The sequence below is a fragment of the Hyaena hyaena genome, unplaced genomic scaffold, assembly GCF_003009895.1.
Source record: "Hyaena hyaena isolate Hyena2069 unplaced genomic scaffold, ASM300989v1 scaffold_461, whole genome shotgun sequence".
Lineage (NCBI taxonomy): Eukaryota > Metazoa > Chordata > Mammalia > Carnivora > Hyaenidae > Hyaena > Hyaena hyaena.
The window spans coordinates 175,279-192,279 of NW_024081095.1; the positions used below are offsets into that span (position 1 = coordinate 175,279).

General features: G+C 34.6%; 1 protein-coding gene across 1 annotated transcript in view; it reads left to right on the forward strand.

Annotated features, from left to right (window-relative positions):
* Nucleotides 1-17,001, forward strand: part of TMPRSS15 (transmembrane serine protease 15) — a 112,320-nt gene that overhangs the window by 56,328 nt on the left and 38,991 nt on the right. Inside the window, exons 14-17 of the mRNA XM_039253762.1 lie at nt 2,219-2,308; nt 3,691-3,816; nt 5,734-5,874; nt 15,858-15,968. Coding sequence (XP_039109693.1) covers nt 2,219-2,308; nt 3,691-3,816; nt 5,734-5,874; nt 15,858-15,968 — 468 coding nt within the window. The remainder of the gene's footprint in view (nt 1-2,218; nt 2,309-3,690; nt 3,817-5,733; nt 5,875-15,857; nt 15,969-17,001) is intronic.

The following is a 17,001-nucleotide window of genomic DNA, read 5'->3' on the forward strand; positions in this document are numbered from 1 at the left end:
CCTCAGATGGGAGCACACAATTCTCTTGCCTTTCCTTCTCCCTTTCCAGTGGAGAGCCTGCCCTTCCCATTATCACTCTTTCTTTGGTTTAAATATTTTCTTCAGCACCCTGTGTACAGTGCTTTCTTCCTTCTAGATCTATCCATCATTGACCTTACTTGTTAGTACTTTCATCCATGTCCCTTTCTACTCTCCTTCTCTTTGTCTGTACTCAACAAGTATTATGTCACATACCATCAAGTGGCACTTACTGGGACACAGTCTAAACCCTGTCTATAGCTTAGACCAGACAGTGGAAATAATGCAGAGTTTAATCAATTTAATAAGAAGACATATTGTGGGATGAGCTTGAAATGAACTGAAGTCTTGACTTTGACACTAAATGAATGTGTACAGCATTAGCAAGTAACTGAATATTTCCAATGCTCAAATTTCCATTTATAAATGAAATAATGAAAGTAATTACCTAACCCACAAGTATGTATTAAAAATCATTACTGAATATGCCAGGTAACATGTAGGTACTTTTCATAATTACGTCTGATTTCTATAACAACTCTGAAAATCTCTAATATATATCTATTTTATGTATGAGAAAACCAACTCTCAAAAATACAAGTAGCTACCTCAGGGCAAAAATTTAAACCACCAGCTCCAACCCATCTTCGTTTTATACATCACATCCCCCCCAGATGAGACAATGTGCATGGAAACAATGTACAAATGATAAAGTTTTATAAGAGTTTTTATTATTCTTGTTAAGTTCATCTGGCTCTGGACCAGCCTGCCCAGGAGAGCATGTAAGGTAGACTATATTCTACCACTTTATGGAACAGGATGGGATGGCAGCACTACAATTGAGCCACAGCAATCGTCCCTCTCTATCCAATCCTATCTATCATGAAACCCAAACCTAAAAGGCTCATCACATACAAATTTGGAAGAAGCACATGAATTGTGAGAATCTACATAATTGAGGTAGATAACATGTAAAAGAGGGACCAGGGAGCCTGAGTGGCTGAGTCGGTTAAGTGTCTGAACTCTAGATTTCAGCTTAGGTCATGGTCTCATGCTTTGTTGAGACTGAGCCCTGCATAGGGCTCCATGCTGACAGCTGAGAGTCTGCTTGTGATTCTCTCTCTGCCTCTCCCTTTTCCCCTCCCCCATGTGCACTCTCTCTCACTCTCAAAAATAAATAAATAAATAAATAACATAATAAAAAAGGGGCCAAAGAAGAGGGTATGACTGAAGGCACTGATGAAGATATAGAGATGTTTAATTATCCCTCCTATAATCTGATTTCTATCTTATTGGGAGTAAATAATTTCAGTATCATCTGCCTTTAATAATTGGAAAAATATATACTTTTCTCAGTTTCTTATCCTTAGAATTAGGTTATTTTTATTCTTTTGATTTTAAATGTAACATGCTAATAAAAATAAGATAGAATTAGGACACTTAAACTAGTTGGTAAATTTTTATATTACTTTAGAATGTTCTTCTATTAAGCAGGAAATAGGTTAAGAATTTCATACAGTTAATATGCTTACTTAAATCATCTTAGTTTTAACTAAAATATCTGTGCTCTATTTTTTCTAAGAAGTGCTTCCTCAACTTGACTCCTAGACAATGTTAGGTAACAGATCAGTCTAGGACAATTAGTTAGCAAGTGAAGTTTCAGTTTGTCTCCCTTTCTTGACAATAAAACATCTCAGTATACAGAACAGTGAAGCTTCCTCTCTACTGAAAACAAAAAAAGAAAAAAGTAGAAAAAGCATAAGAGATGGTCAAATGAGTCATTTACTAGCCCTTCTCAGAATGACAGATATAAGATCTGTTTTATTATAAAGATTCTTTTTTATTTTTTTGTAGCAGGGAGTATCTGATAACTTATTTCATGAAGCCCATTTATAAAAGATGCTCAGCAAAATTATTTCTTGCCTAAATAATTTTGGGAAATGCTGCATACTACTATGCCTTCTTGGAGATTCATAAACAACATAAGAATAGTTAATGTTTTGAGAAGTTCTTCAGTAAAGAGACCAGTTTAGCTGTAGTTTTTCATTACTTAAGTTGCAAGTTTTTCCTTTATACAAACAATGCATTTTATCTGTCAAAATCAGTATTCCAAGAAATATAATTAGAAATTTGCAAGGATATATTATCTCTCTGAAATAAACATTGTGTTACTAATAATTTTTCGTTGTTTCCTTTTCAGCAGACTGTGGAGGACCTTTTGAACTGTGGGAGCCAAATACAACATTCACTTCTATGAACTTTCCAAACAGCTACCCTAATAAGGCTTTTTGTGAGTTGTTTCTTTTCCCAGGCCTTGAGAAACAAATGTATATATCAAGGGTAGATTCCCACATTGACACAACAAAGTGGATTATAAATTTGCCAAACCTGACCACAACTACCACGTCTATAAGATTGCGTAATATAATGATAACAACAATCACAATAATGATCACTCACTTATTTAGCATTTATTTCATGCTAGGCACTTTGCTAATGCTTAATATAGAATTTCAGTAAATTGTCACAATAATTCTTTGAAGCAGGTGTTACTATTATAATTCTCAAATTTAAAAAGTGAATAAAACCAGTAAGTGGAAGTACCTTACTCCAGGTACTGTTCTCTTAATCACTCGTCCTGATTATGCATATACTGTCTATATTTCATATAACAAGTTTACAATTTCACAGGATAAAGTAAGTGGAAAGTATAAAAAGTAAAGGGCCAACTATGATATCCACACCTTTTGTAAATATAGACCCATGTCAACAAAGCAGGCAGCTAGACTAATGTAGTTAGTTTCTCAGTATAAAAGATGAAATAATGAGGATTCACTAAAAATTCTTAAGTCTAGAGAGAAGAATAGTTTGCTAAAACTGAACAGAGCCTATATCTAGGTCAATATTTCTAACTAGAGTAGCTCATTCAATCTACATAGAAATTATGTTAAAGATGCCAATTCCCCAGCCCATCCTACAAATATTCAACTTCAGTAGGCCTGGGAAACAGATGTGTTCTGCCCATGACCTCACCTAAGAGAGCAACACCAATCTAAATGGGAAAATCTACCAGTGAAAGGAATGCTCTAATGACAGTGAAAAATGTGTTGTTAGAAAATGTCAGCTTTTCTTCCTTCAAATGACCCAGAGATAAGTAAGTATCACTTTCATCGGAGAATAAAGTCACTATTCCAGGGGCTTATCTGATCCAAAAAAAATAAACAACCATGAATCTAATTTGACTTGTATGAGGAACCAGAGATTATCATCTTTACTCCACATGAAGACATCTTTTGAATATATTTTTTGTACAAAGCAATGGTCTAAAATTTCTGAAAAATCAGTGGAATATTAAAAGAACAGTGTGAATAAATGTATTAAATTTGTTGATTTATTAAATAAATATTATTGTGCACTTTATTTGTTAGGCATGGAAATGAGAAAAGAAGAAACAAGCATGACACAGTCTAGATAAAGATGTAGATAAATTGTCAGGCTCTCCAAAATGCCCAAGGCACTGTACCAATAATGGAAATGGCTGCTGTGGAGGGACATGATATGTACCTAATATACAAATGTTCAGAGATATTTGAAATTCTCAAGAGAGTGAAGCTGTTGAGGTAAATCTTTTGATTTGTGTTCTAAACTGTGTTGTCATGTTTTACTTTTAAGGTGTTTGGTATCTAAATGCACAAAAGGGAAAGAATATACAACTTCATTTTCAAGAATTTGACTTAGAAAATATTGCAGATGTAGTGGAAGTCAGAGACGGTGGAGGAGATGATTCTTTGCTCTTAGGTAAGTCTGCAAATAAGTACTGTGAAGGTTGGATGGCGCAAGATGTTGGATTGATGGAGAAAGCCCTTCCCAATAAATATAATCACTCACAACAAGCAAAATGAAATGAGAGTGTTTGCAATAATGACAGAATAATATTCTTGAGCATTCTTAGCAAACCAGAATTAATATTTTTGCATGAGTAATTTCTACTGGCTATATTAATTCACTACAGTAAGCATTACACCTTGGAGACTAAGAGCTAAAAGACATGCATTATTCAGTTTAATATGCATTATGTATACATCATATTTCTAAAAGTAGCTATTAAATCCAGTTTTGTTTCACTTCAAACTAAAAGAACAAATTGTGTTTTTATGCAAAAATATTTTATGATTTTTTTTTACTTTGTGTTATTACTCTGTGTCTCTAGTATCAGCTGCCTCTATAGAAGTATCTGAAAATGATTCAGATATTGACCAAAGTTGATTTTGCCCTAACTTCTATCAATTACTAATTTTTTAAAATAAACATGGGAGAAAGCGTACTATTGTGGAGGAAATTCTTGTATGTAGGTCATAAAATACATGGTCATATAATAAAAATCTATCAGTCAAGTGTGATAGCTATTATCTTATTTAACTACTACCAATATTTTTAAAAGGTGTCTTTTGAAAAGTGATATATTAAATTATGAAAATACAGGGTCAACTGGAATGCATGAAACAAAATACTTCATTAGTAAAAGTGTTTTTATCTAACTGTTTTGGACTCATATTAGTCAATTCCTAAAAGTCTGGCCGGGTAGCTATGCAATCAGGATGCAATCACACGAACACTGCAACCGATGGAGGAAGACCAGAGGGAATGTTCTATGCAGTACAGGTGCAGGGTGGTGGAGAGGGTTCCCAGCAATACTAATCCATTGCTGTTTGCACAGGGTTCTTCAGCAAAATCCCACAAAGTTCTAATGTGCAGGCCTCTAGAAGACTCTGAGAGCCACATAATGACCATATTGACAATGAAAAATCTCAGTGGGGCTGGGAGGTTAGTCCTAATAAGAACTGAGGAACTTCAAATTTGATTTTTATATACATAGTTATGAGCACATTTTATTTTCCCATGTTTAAGTTAGATTGTCCTTCTAATGAAAATTTTAGTATTCTTATGACCTAAGAAAAATTAATTTCTATCATTTCACCTCTTAATATTTACATCAATCATTGCAAGGTAAATAAGAATTCCAGAGGATCTCAGAATCATAATTTTCAAAATTGTAGGCAAGAAGTTCTTTTGAAACAGAACTTAGAATTAGGAGATTCTAATACATAAAGTATCTAAGCATATGAAAGTATATTGTAATTAGCCTAAGTCTTTACTGTGTAGTAGAGAGTATTTCATTTGTAAAACCCCCCCAGCCCAGGGGTCAGTGGGAAATATTTTGAAAACCATAACTTAGGTTTATATTATCTGTCTCGAATTAATCCAATCCTTCAGCTTAGTTTAATGACACACACACACACACACACACACACACACACAATCAAATAAATCTGGACAAAACTTTACTAAGGAAAGCTATAATCTCCATAGTTTCTTTAAAAACAGGTCTTTAAAAACAGACAAATAATCATTTCTTCTGGGGTAACATGAGCTTTGAATAGCAGTGGTGGTGCTAAGCCAGATAATATTATAAATAATTCATCATTAAATTATTGAGCCACAGCAATACTGGAAAAGATCAATAGAAAAGTTGGCTTTCCTAGAAGTAGTGTCCAAAATCTAAAAGAAAGCACAATTATTTACATGTGGTCACTTCCTGAGCAAGCCACGCTGCATGTACCATACATGTAGAAAATGGAACTGACAAAAACAGGTCTATTTTCTTCCAGATTCAAAGAATCACCTCACTAATTATCTTGTTTTCATTTGGAGCAGCTGTGTACACAGGGCCTGGTCCAGTAAAGGATGTGTTCTCAACCACCAATAGAATGACTGTGCTTTTCATCACTGACAGTCTGCTGGCAAAAGGAGGATTTAAAGCCAACTTCACTACTGGCTACTACCTGGGGATTCCAGGTATGTGCACTCGGGATGACATGTTCCATTATAACTTTCAGAGCCAAACGATACAACCAGGTAGTATTTTGAAGCCTAAATACGACTTCATTGTTTGCATTCAAATACATTCATCTATCTTCATTTTATCAGAGATTTTCTTCCTTCCTTTACATCTGTATAAACACTGCTTAAGTTGGTTGAAAGCAGGAATCCATATTTTCAGCAGATCTACTTGTACTTCTCTGGGGTGTAGAGTCCCGACTTTTGCTCACTGAAGAGGGCCATTTTAAATGTTAAAAGCAGGGTACTTGGGACTATGAGGAAGGAGGATTATCTGTCTTGTCATTTGCCAAAAGCATTTCCAGAGAACAGCGGGGAGTCAGGCAAGTGAGCTGTTTGGATTCCAACAAGAGCCAATTAAAAAATTAACACCATTAACTTCTTAAAGACAAAGCAGTGTAAAGCTGCTGCCATGACGGATGAAGGAATTTGATGCTGATATTACTGGTATGTATAATCTTCTAACCTTATACTTTTTATTATACCATAACACAAATCAGCAGGATAAAACAAAATTGCCTGCCTACTTATCATGTATCTGTATCTCTATATGCACAGATAGATTTGACAGTCTATAGTGAATGTGTGATCACTTGCTGCTCCCCTTCGAGTGTGACTTTTCTTATACCTCCACCCCACAACTCTGTGGTTCTCTCCAGGGGGATAACATGTCAGGAAGACAGAATGCATGTCATTTCCTTTTTCTATTTTTCCTTTCCATAGGAGATTGTGGTCAGTTTGTCTTTGACCAGAATGTCTAGAAAAGAGGTAGAGGTCAAAGCTCTGATCCTCATCTGGCTTGTTATCTAATCTCAAATCCAGCTGTGCAAATATCTGTTTCTCCACTCACAACTGGCCTACACCTTTGACTGTATCTCTGAAAGTTGTATGCTTTCAGCTTTTCTGCAAAGTCAATCTGTACCTTGTCTACCCTCAGGCCATGAAAATAAGTCATATCAATTATTAGCCAACCTACTTAGGTAGGAGTAAGTGGTAGCCCAGTCAACTAACCTGCCCTTCTGGATTTTGTGACTGGTTTTAGAAACAATGACTTGTGACTTGTAAGCAACAATGACAGGTAACAATCAAAATATTCAATTAGTGATATAAGCAAACAAAATATGAAGACCCATGATAAATATTAATGTAGTATAAAAGGATGGGAATAAAGACTTTGAGATCTACTGAAAATTAAATTTTATCTTAAAATACAGACCATGAAAAGATGGAGAAAATGATATTATTTAAAATTATTTTTACTTTATAAATTAAGACTTTTAAAGTCATACAATTATTTTTCAAAGGAGTAAAAAAGAAAATACAGTGACAGGATAGTAGTAATAGATATTATATATTTATATATTATATATATAAATATTATATATTCATGTAAGTAGACATTTCTAAATATATATTTCTATGACATATTTCTATGATATATACATATATATAATAAGAAACTAACAGTAAAGAATCATATCACTGAAAAATATTAAGACCATTTTGAAACCAGCATTTTGTCTTATTTTTTGTCTGTTTAGCTTTGGATTTTTATTTAAATTCCAGTGATTTATTTATTTAAAGTACAGTGTAATATTAGTTTCAGATGTAGAACTTAGTGATTCATCACTTACATACAATAGCTGGTACTAATCACAAGTGCCCGCCTTACTCCCTATCACCTATTTAACCCATCTCCCCACTCACCTTCCCTCCAGCAATCCTTAGTTTGTTTTCTATAGTTAAGAGTCTGTTTTATGGTTTGCCTCTCTCTCTCTCTCTCTCTCTCTCTCTCTCTCTCCTTTCCCCCCCATGTTCATTTGTTTTGTTTCTTAAATTCCATGTATGGGTGAAATCATATAGTATTTGTCTTTCTATGACTGACATTTCACTTAGCGCAATAGTCTCTAGCTCCATCCACATCACTGAAAATGGCAAGATTTCATTCTTTTTTATGGCTAAGTAATATTTCATTGTGTATATGAATATACACAATATATATAAATATATACAATGATATATATATACATATATGTGTATATATATATGTATACCACTTCTTCTTTATCCATTCATCAGTCAATGGACATTTGTGCCCAATGTTTATAGCAACATTATCAACAATAGCCAAATTATGAAAAGAGATTACCATTTTGAATTAAGTTACTGATTCAGTTCTTTGATAATTTTGTTGTTATTGATTTTATCTTGAGGACTTTATTTGTCTGCCAGTATTTTATTCCAGTTTTTTTCTCTTTGTGAATGAACCTAATACTTTAATTTTAATTTAATTCAACATTTGATTTAACTTAGGTTAATAATTTGAATTTCTGATGATACTTTTAAAGTGTAGATGAATAATGGACATGCATGAGGAAATTTTGGTATATAATATTTAGTCTTCTAAGGTAAAAAAGACTTTGAATGTGTATTATTGATAAAACCTAATTGGTTCTTACTGTTATAAGAAATGATATAATAAAGAACTTTAGCTAATAGTAGAAGACACAAAACGGTTTCAAAATTATTTTTATACCTAAAGTTATGACTTGTAATTTTTTATGAAATATTAATATTTGATTTTAACTCCTAATATCTTGCCAAATACTGCTCCCCAAAAATGATACTACAGATCAGTTGCCCCTTAGAATATTTGGAAAGTCATGGCCATTTGGTGGCAGGGGAATTTTCTGCTGAAACTCTACTGCAACTAAATTATTCTTTCTGATTTGATTAGAAGCCTTTGTTAATAGTGTAAAAGACACAGTTTGTTGGTTGATTGTATACCAGTTCAAACACTGTGGCACCAAAACGTCCACATTTCCACAAAAATTGCTGCACAAAAGCATGATCAAGAATGCAAAAACAGGGGTGCCTGGGTGGCTCAGTCAGTTAAGCATCTGACTTCAGCTCAGGTAATGATCTCATGGTTTGTGGATCCAAGCCCTGCATCAGGCTCTGTACTGATAGCTCAGAGCCTGGAGCCTGCTTCCGTTTCTGTGTCTCTTTCTCTCTCTGCTTCTCTCTCTCTCAAAAATAAATAAACATAAATTTATTTTAATAAAAAATGCAAAAACAACGTATAAAAAGTTTGAAAGATATGAAAGTCTACAATGAGCATGCAGGAAAAAAACAGCAAGCCACAATTTAAAAATAATAAACATTCCCAAAGGAAAAGAACCAGTCAAAACTAACAAGGGAAGGTATAAAGGGGAAAAAAATTTTTGGATCTGATTAGACCTAGAAATCACAAACTCTTACTGTTGTCTGAAAAAAATTAATAAGCAGTAATAATCATTATAAAATTTCCTATTTAAATTTTTAAATTTCAAGAGGATAATTTTTTGGCAAATTTCTAAACAAAATAAATATAATAATTTTTCAAATATGTTAAAACTCAGATCAGCTTTATATATTACTCATTTCATGATGAATACTTAAAAACAATATGGTAATATTTCTAAGATTTGTGGAGAATTAAATGTATAAGGATCAATATCATCTATATTTGAATGCAAAAGAATTAAGTGCTCAATTCTTCAAAGTATCTTAAAATAGTGCAAAAAAATACCTAATAACTACTCTGCTGGAGAAGAGGGCCTCCCAAAATTTCCCAAGGATGATGTCATGGAATGAGCTTTTGAAAAAAGTATTATATTTTTTTAAATCATTATATCGTACACCTGAAACTAACACAACACTGTATGTTAACATATATACATAACTGGAATTAAATTAAAAACTTAATAAAAAACACAATCTGAATTTCAGAAAAAGCGGAGAACAAAATAAACATTTTTTTTCCAAAAAAAAGATACAGAAATGGCCAATAGATACATGAAAAGATGCTCAACATCATTCACCATCAGGGCAATGCGGATCAAACCATAATGAAATGTCAACTCACACCTGTTAAAATGGCTATTATTGAAAAGACAAGTAATAAATACCAAGTCCTGGTGAGGATATGGGGTAAAGGAGACTCTTGTATACTACTGATGGGAATGCAAATTGGTATAGCCAAAATGAAAACCATAAAGTTTCCACAAAAACTTAATACAGCTATCAAAAAATTAAAAAAAAAACACCAAAAAACAGAATTACCATATTCCCCAGGGATGCCTGGGTGGCTTGATCAGTTAAGCAACCAACTCCTGATTTCGGTTCAGGTCATGATCTTATATGTGTGAAGATCTAGCCCTGAGTTGGGCTCTGCACTGGACATGGAATCTACTTAAGGTTCTCTCTCTCCCTTTTCATCTGCCTCTCCTGTGCTCATTCTCTCTCTCAAAAAAAAAGCTACCATAAAATCCAGCAATCCTACAATCCCATTTATGGGTATGAATCCAGAAGAAATGAAATGAGAATCTCAAAGAGATATCCGTACTTCCATGTTCATTACAACATTATTTCCAATAGCCAAAGTATAGAAACAACCTCAGTGTCAATCTACAGATAAATGGATAAAGGTGATGTGGTATATTGTATTTAGTAGAATATTTATCCATGAGAAGGAAGGAAATCCTGTCATTTGTGACAGCATGGATAACCCTTGAAGGCATTGTTCTAAATGAAATAAGTCAGAGGAAGACAAATACTACAGTATATTGCATAGGTGGAATCTTAAAAAGCCAAACTCTTAGAAATGGAAAGAAAATAAATCAGTAAGGAAGTAAATAAATAAATAAGAAAGAACTTTATTTTTAAAGAAATGGAGAAAAACTGTAAAACCAACTGAACTAATGAAATAAAATAACTAATAACTCTAATCAATAAGGAAATGGATCTTTTTCATATTTTCAAACAATTGGCATAATTATTGGGCATTCCACCATCTGCAAAAAAAGAAATAATCTTACAACAAAATCTTAGAGATATTTAGGTCTTTAAAAAAACATTTAAATGAGAAGAGAGGAGAAAAGTGGAAAGAGAATAGATTACGAAAATGAATATGGTAACAAATCTCTTCCAACAACAATATGTTACTGGTTTTTATTAGATTTGTATAATGAGATAAACATAACACCAATATAACATTTCAAAAAATATTAAGTAATCCTATTCAAGATAAAAGCCTAAAGAACACAATCTATTACTTCTAACACAAAACAGATACCAAATTTTTAGTGTACAAGTTGTTCATATCTGCCCATTTGCTAGATTTCAGTTACGATTATGTTATTCAAGAAATAAATCATTTGGAGAGAATTCCCAATTGCTACTAGAATGGGGTCTTCCACAAGCATCACTGTGTGGTGGATATGCTGGGAATGTGGCTTCTCATCCCTCCTGAACACAGCACAGAAGCTGTTGGGGAGTAGAAAATGGAGTGAATGAGTTCTCATCAGCACAGTCTCCCGGTGAGATTTTTACACCAAAAGATTGAAAAGTAATTATAGAAACAGGGAATTGGCAGTGGAAGATAATCAAGCTGATAATGGAAAGAGAGCTCGAGCACACTTATCTGTTTATAAGGTGCTCTGCCTTGATGATCATTTTAGAAAGAAGTATGAAAGGGATATCACAAATTTTCAGCATTTATGTACTTCATTTATCTTCTGTGATATTTTAAGAGCACCTTCCAATGCATTCAGCTGAAATATAAAACTATTGTTTAACACATTTTTCTATCTTTCCTTATCCAATTTTTAGCATTTCCCTGTAAATTAAACTAGAGCATATGAAAGATAGATTTACTCAGATGTGTCTCCCATAAACGTTCCCTTATTGCTCTTCCCTTATACTCAGAGTCTTAATTCGGAATTCAATAGTGCTTATCAGGCAACTGGCAGTAGCAGCTGATTACATTTAGGGGTTTAGAGCCCTCCCCAGATTGTGTGGCATGTGCCTTAGAGATCAATTCAGTTCCATTTAAAGCCAAGCATATGTTGACTAAACGAGGCAGGGCTACTGGAGACTTCATAAAAAGAAGATGGGAAAATTCAATTCTTAGCAATATTTCTTTTTCCCTCTCTCACTATGGGCATGATGTGATCAGACATAAGATTTCAGAGGCCACAGAGAGTTACACTTTGGGACGAAAGACTTCTTAATGAAGCCAAACTGTTTTATGTTGTAAAGAATCAGAATCTAGTTCATGTACATAAGGAAAATTTTGAAAGAGTTTATTCACAACTTTCTTCAGAACTTATCATCTCTACTCAGGTCAGCAGCACTACATCATTTTGTCCCATTCAGTATTTTTCCATTCAATGCATCCATTTTACCGAAAGAAGTAATTTTTTTTTTCTGAATTCACAGGGCATAACCTTAACAGCTTCAGGCTACAGCACAAAAATAAATTAAAATTTTCAGATCTGTATGCATGTATTCATTCATTTTTTTGTTCAGAAATTTATATTTCCATTTGGCAAATATGTGCTTTTCCAATTGAACATAGCCTGACTACCCTAGTAAAAGAGTAAAATTATCAATAAACTTCTCTATGAAATAAATTATTGCCATTGAGAACTCATTTCTACATGATGATTTTAACAAACTATGAAAACAAAGTAATGATTTAATTTTAAAATAACTCATGCTGACTACCCGTCTATATTAAGGTATTTAATCAGGGATATGTAATTAGGTTCTCAACTTTTTAGATAATTATAATATGTATCAAAGCATAGATTTAAAATAGGATATATAGGGGCGCCTGAGTGGCTCAGTCGGTTAAGCGTCTGACTTCAGCTCAGGTCATGATCTCACGGTTCGTGGGTTCAAGCCCCACATCAGGCTCTTTGCTGACAGCTAGTTCAGAGCCTGGGGCCTGCTTCGGATTCTGTGTCTCCCTCTCTCTCTGACCCTCCCCTGCTCATGCTGTCTCTCTCTCTCTCAAAAATAAATAAAATATTAAAAAAAATAAAATAAAATAGGATATATAAATACACACACATGTATACACAGTTTTAACCCTTCCTGCTTTGTAAAGGAAAATCAATAGTACAGAGATAAAATGTAAAATCAGTTAAAATATTAATGCTTGCCTGTAGAATTTATCATTGTTTTTGCCTATTTATCATCTCACTAATCTGGTTAAAAAATATGTGTTTGTGAAACAAATTGATAATTACATTTACAAGAACATCATTAATAGTATTATGGTTGATATATGTAAACTACTTCTCTCATAGGGTAAAGATTTATAGAAACAGGTGGACCAGCCATGTCTTCCTTAACATATTTTTTTATTAATGGAACTTGGGTTTGGGTTGCAAAGTTTAGAAGTCTTCAAAGTTCAAAATAAAGTACAAAGAGCTCCAATTGTTGTTTTAAGATACCCAGAGGAAGAGAGGAGGTATGATTTCTTGTTTATATGGCTATCTGGAAGGGGAAGTGGCACTATTGGAACATGGAAGGGAGAATGTTAACTTAGACTATCAGTGAAAGGGTGCTTTCTAAGTGCTACTCTTTTTGCTGTTAAGAATATTATTTCTTAGGCATTTAATATATTCACTTGGTATATTAAATAAATTTCTTTTAACAGACTCTCATAACATACTTGAGACATAATATTATTTATTCCCATTGGAAAGTCAATAAAACGGAGGCTTAGAAAGATTAACTTATATGCTCAAGGTTAAAACGAAATATAAAGAGGGGTGCCTGGGTGGCTCAGTCTGTTAAGTGTCTGACTTTGGCTCAGGTCATGATCTCACGGTTCATGAGTTCAAGCCCCCCATCAGGCTCTGTTCTGACAGCTCAGAGCCTGGAGCCTGCTTCGGATCTGTCTCCCCCTCTCTCTGCCCCTCCCCTGCTCATGCTCTGTCTTTCTCTGCTCTCAAAAATAAATAAAATATTTTTAAAAAGAAAGAAACTGAAGTCACAATCTTCTGTGAAGTCGTTCACAATGTCTCCATTTAGTCTGATAGTTTTCAAAAAGTGGGTCATGAAATCAATTTATTGGGTTTTGATAAACATTTCTTATTATGGAATGGAATAAAATAGAATAGAATAAAATTTAGACTAGACTACACTAGACTAGAATAGAAGAATAACTGTGTTTAGTTACACACACAAACACACACATACACACATATGTTGAAAAAAAAAATCTGAAAGCCCCTGAATTAATCCCAGGGAATCACTGGCCCTTATGATTCTTTAGGCTAAAAAAATTCAGACCGAAAATGTTAGGATGGCCTTCTCTCTTTAAATCAAGTCAATATGAATTGTTGTGTTGGAGTGTTGCTCAGCTGGTGTGCTGGATCGCACCATCTTCCCCTCTCCCACTCTTTCTCAAGGACAAACATCTCAAGGGTGTTTCTTAAGAAAAAACTCTAATCCTCTTTTATATATAAATAGAGCTGGAAATAGGTGATGGGTGTTAATAGTTGCTAGACCAATTCTGATATATTTTTTAGTAAGTGTAGTATGGCTATCCTTAATACCTCTCTTTAGAGTGTAACAATATTTACCAATACTCTCAGATTTGGAGCTACAACCTAGATTGCACAACAATAGGAATGACCCCTTTCAAGTGCCATTACATGTGGTCATCATAAATTGAGACAGTCTATACGGAGATTAGTACAATTCAGTTTTGAACCCACTTTAACATGAATTGTGTCTCCTTGAAAACAATATAATAATTTCTAATTAATATTTATAAGAGCTTTCAAAATACAGATTTCTCTCTTCCTTGATTTTTTCAAGTGCTTTTGCTTCCCCATTATGCTTATCCATGCACAATGGAGGCGAAGAAATATTAAACCTCTCCATACCCAACCACTATTTCCCTTCTCAGGGAAGTCAAATCCCATGTGGACTCAACAGGGTCCTAATACAGCCACGTAGCTATCCCTCCTAAGCCATAATTACAAAACATATTGAGGGAGCAAAACCCTCTCTCTCGATGATGTGAGGGGATCTCCCAGGGCAAAACCTTGTAAGCTCAAACAAACAGGTCCAGGAAACAGCAGCACCACTTTCTTCAAACAATGAATATTTCCAGTTGGCCTATTTTTGCATGACTCAAATCATAGAAACCACCAACTGCCTGCAGATCCACGCAGTTTCTTCCCTGTCTAGCTTCTTCATTTTCCTTCTGTTTCTTCATATGCCACTCATATTCTCCCAATTCCAACCCTGCTTTACTTGTTTGGGGCCCCATCCTTAAGTTCCTCTCAAACGACTGTTATGGCAAAGTTTCCATGTCTTTGTGACTACTTTTCCCCACCTGACTCATGATTTAACTGAGCTCAGTTTCCAGTCTTATCCAATTTTGGTCCCACCAAAAGGCAACTTTCACATTTTTATATCATATAGGTTTGTGTGTATCATTTGGAGAGAAAGATCAACAGATCTTTTTATGCTTGTATAACATTCCAAAGGTTGATGCTTGTATCGTCATATGAGGTGGAGTTTATCAAAGAGAAACTAACAGAGTTTGTGAGGAAAGGGTATAGCCTAGACCTCTCAGCCATCCTTTGGAACTGCTCTGTGCTCTGCTGTAAAGAAGATGTCTAGGGGGCACCTGAGTGGCTCAGTCAGTTAAGTATCTGATTTCAGCTCAGGTCATGATCTCTTGGTGTGTGTGTTCGAGCCTCATGTCAGGCTCTGTGCTAATAGCTCAAAGACTGGAGTCTGCTTCCTCTTCTGTGTTTCCCTCTCTCTCTCTGCCCCTCCCCTTACTGCTTACTCTCTGTCTCTCTCTCTCTCACACAAATAAATAAGCAATAAGAAAAATTAAACAAATAAAAAAAAGATGCCTAAGGTTTTATCCACCGTTTCCTCAAGCCACATACTACTCTGACTTTGGCACTACTATTGTGGAGGTGTTGTGAGCAAGTGTATATGGTCTCACTTGATATTAGATCGAGCCCAATGATGCACTGCACTAAAAGGCTGGTGTGTAAAGAGACAGAAAGGAGATGTATATTATAGGATCATCTATTTATCACCTTTTTATCCTATACTTTAATATTCTTTCCCCATAGAGCCCTGCAAGGAAGACCATTTTCAGTGTAAGAATGGAGACTGTATTCCACTGATGAACCTCTGTGATGGTCTTTTACACTGCAAGGATGGCTCAGATGAAGCACATTGTGGTATGTATTAATTTTAAGAAAACACTCATTGCTTTAGCCTCTACCCTGGATTCTACAAATGTAAAAGAAAAATTAGGAATGTATTTATCAGTACATATTTTGGTGCTTTTGTATATGATCATTCCCCTCGTGACTTATGCAACTTGGATGCCATTCTGGTTAGAAGAAAAGTTAAGAAGATTTTGTTAGTTTACTTATTTAAACTTGACTACATTTAGTAACTTTAAATCTAGGGCAACCCATATTCAGTTACAAAGCATAAAGTAGCACTGGGAGTTGATGGCCCTCACCAGACCATCTAGCACTGCCCTTATGATATGATAAGGTATGATCTAGCACCACCTCTATGATACTCTGTCCTTTGCCTGCATATGGAGGCACCCTCATGTTTACTTATAACTGACTATGTTACACTTGCTCCCTTTCATTCTTGGTTCTTCAGTATCTACTTCTCCTGCTTTGTTGAGTCTTCAGTCTTGTCCACTTCTGAACCTCTATAATGAGTAGTGGCTACTTTCACTGTGTTGCTTTTATTTCTAAATAAAAACTTAGTGCTACTTATTATGTGCCATGCACCATATCTGAGTGCTGCAAAACAGTCCTAACAGAAGAATTAGCTCTTTTTAGCCATGAGAAAACTGGGGTTTGGAGAAGTTGAATAGCTGCCAAAGACGACATACATAGTAGGAGCTAGAGTTGCATTTTCAACCTAAGTCTGTCTAATTATAACAATGCCCTTACTTTTCCCAGACTAGGGGGGGAAATGTAAACAATAACATTAACTTAAAGAATGGCAGTATGGTGTTTGTGGGTAAAACTATTGTTGCTGATGTTTTACCTGTTTGATAAACTAGCTTAGCTTGGCCCAGTCCCTACCTAACCACTAATAGCCTCTACACTGCATCCAAAATGCTGGTAAGATGGTGGGGAAGAAGATGGAAACCAAAGAGCAAAAGAACAAGGCCAAAGAAAATAGCTTCTAGAGAAAGAAGGGAAAAATGTGCCAAAATTGTTTCTGAACTTGAATTTTCCT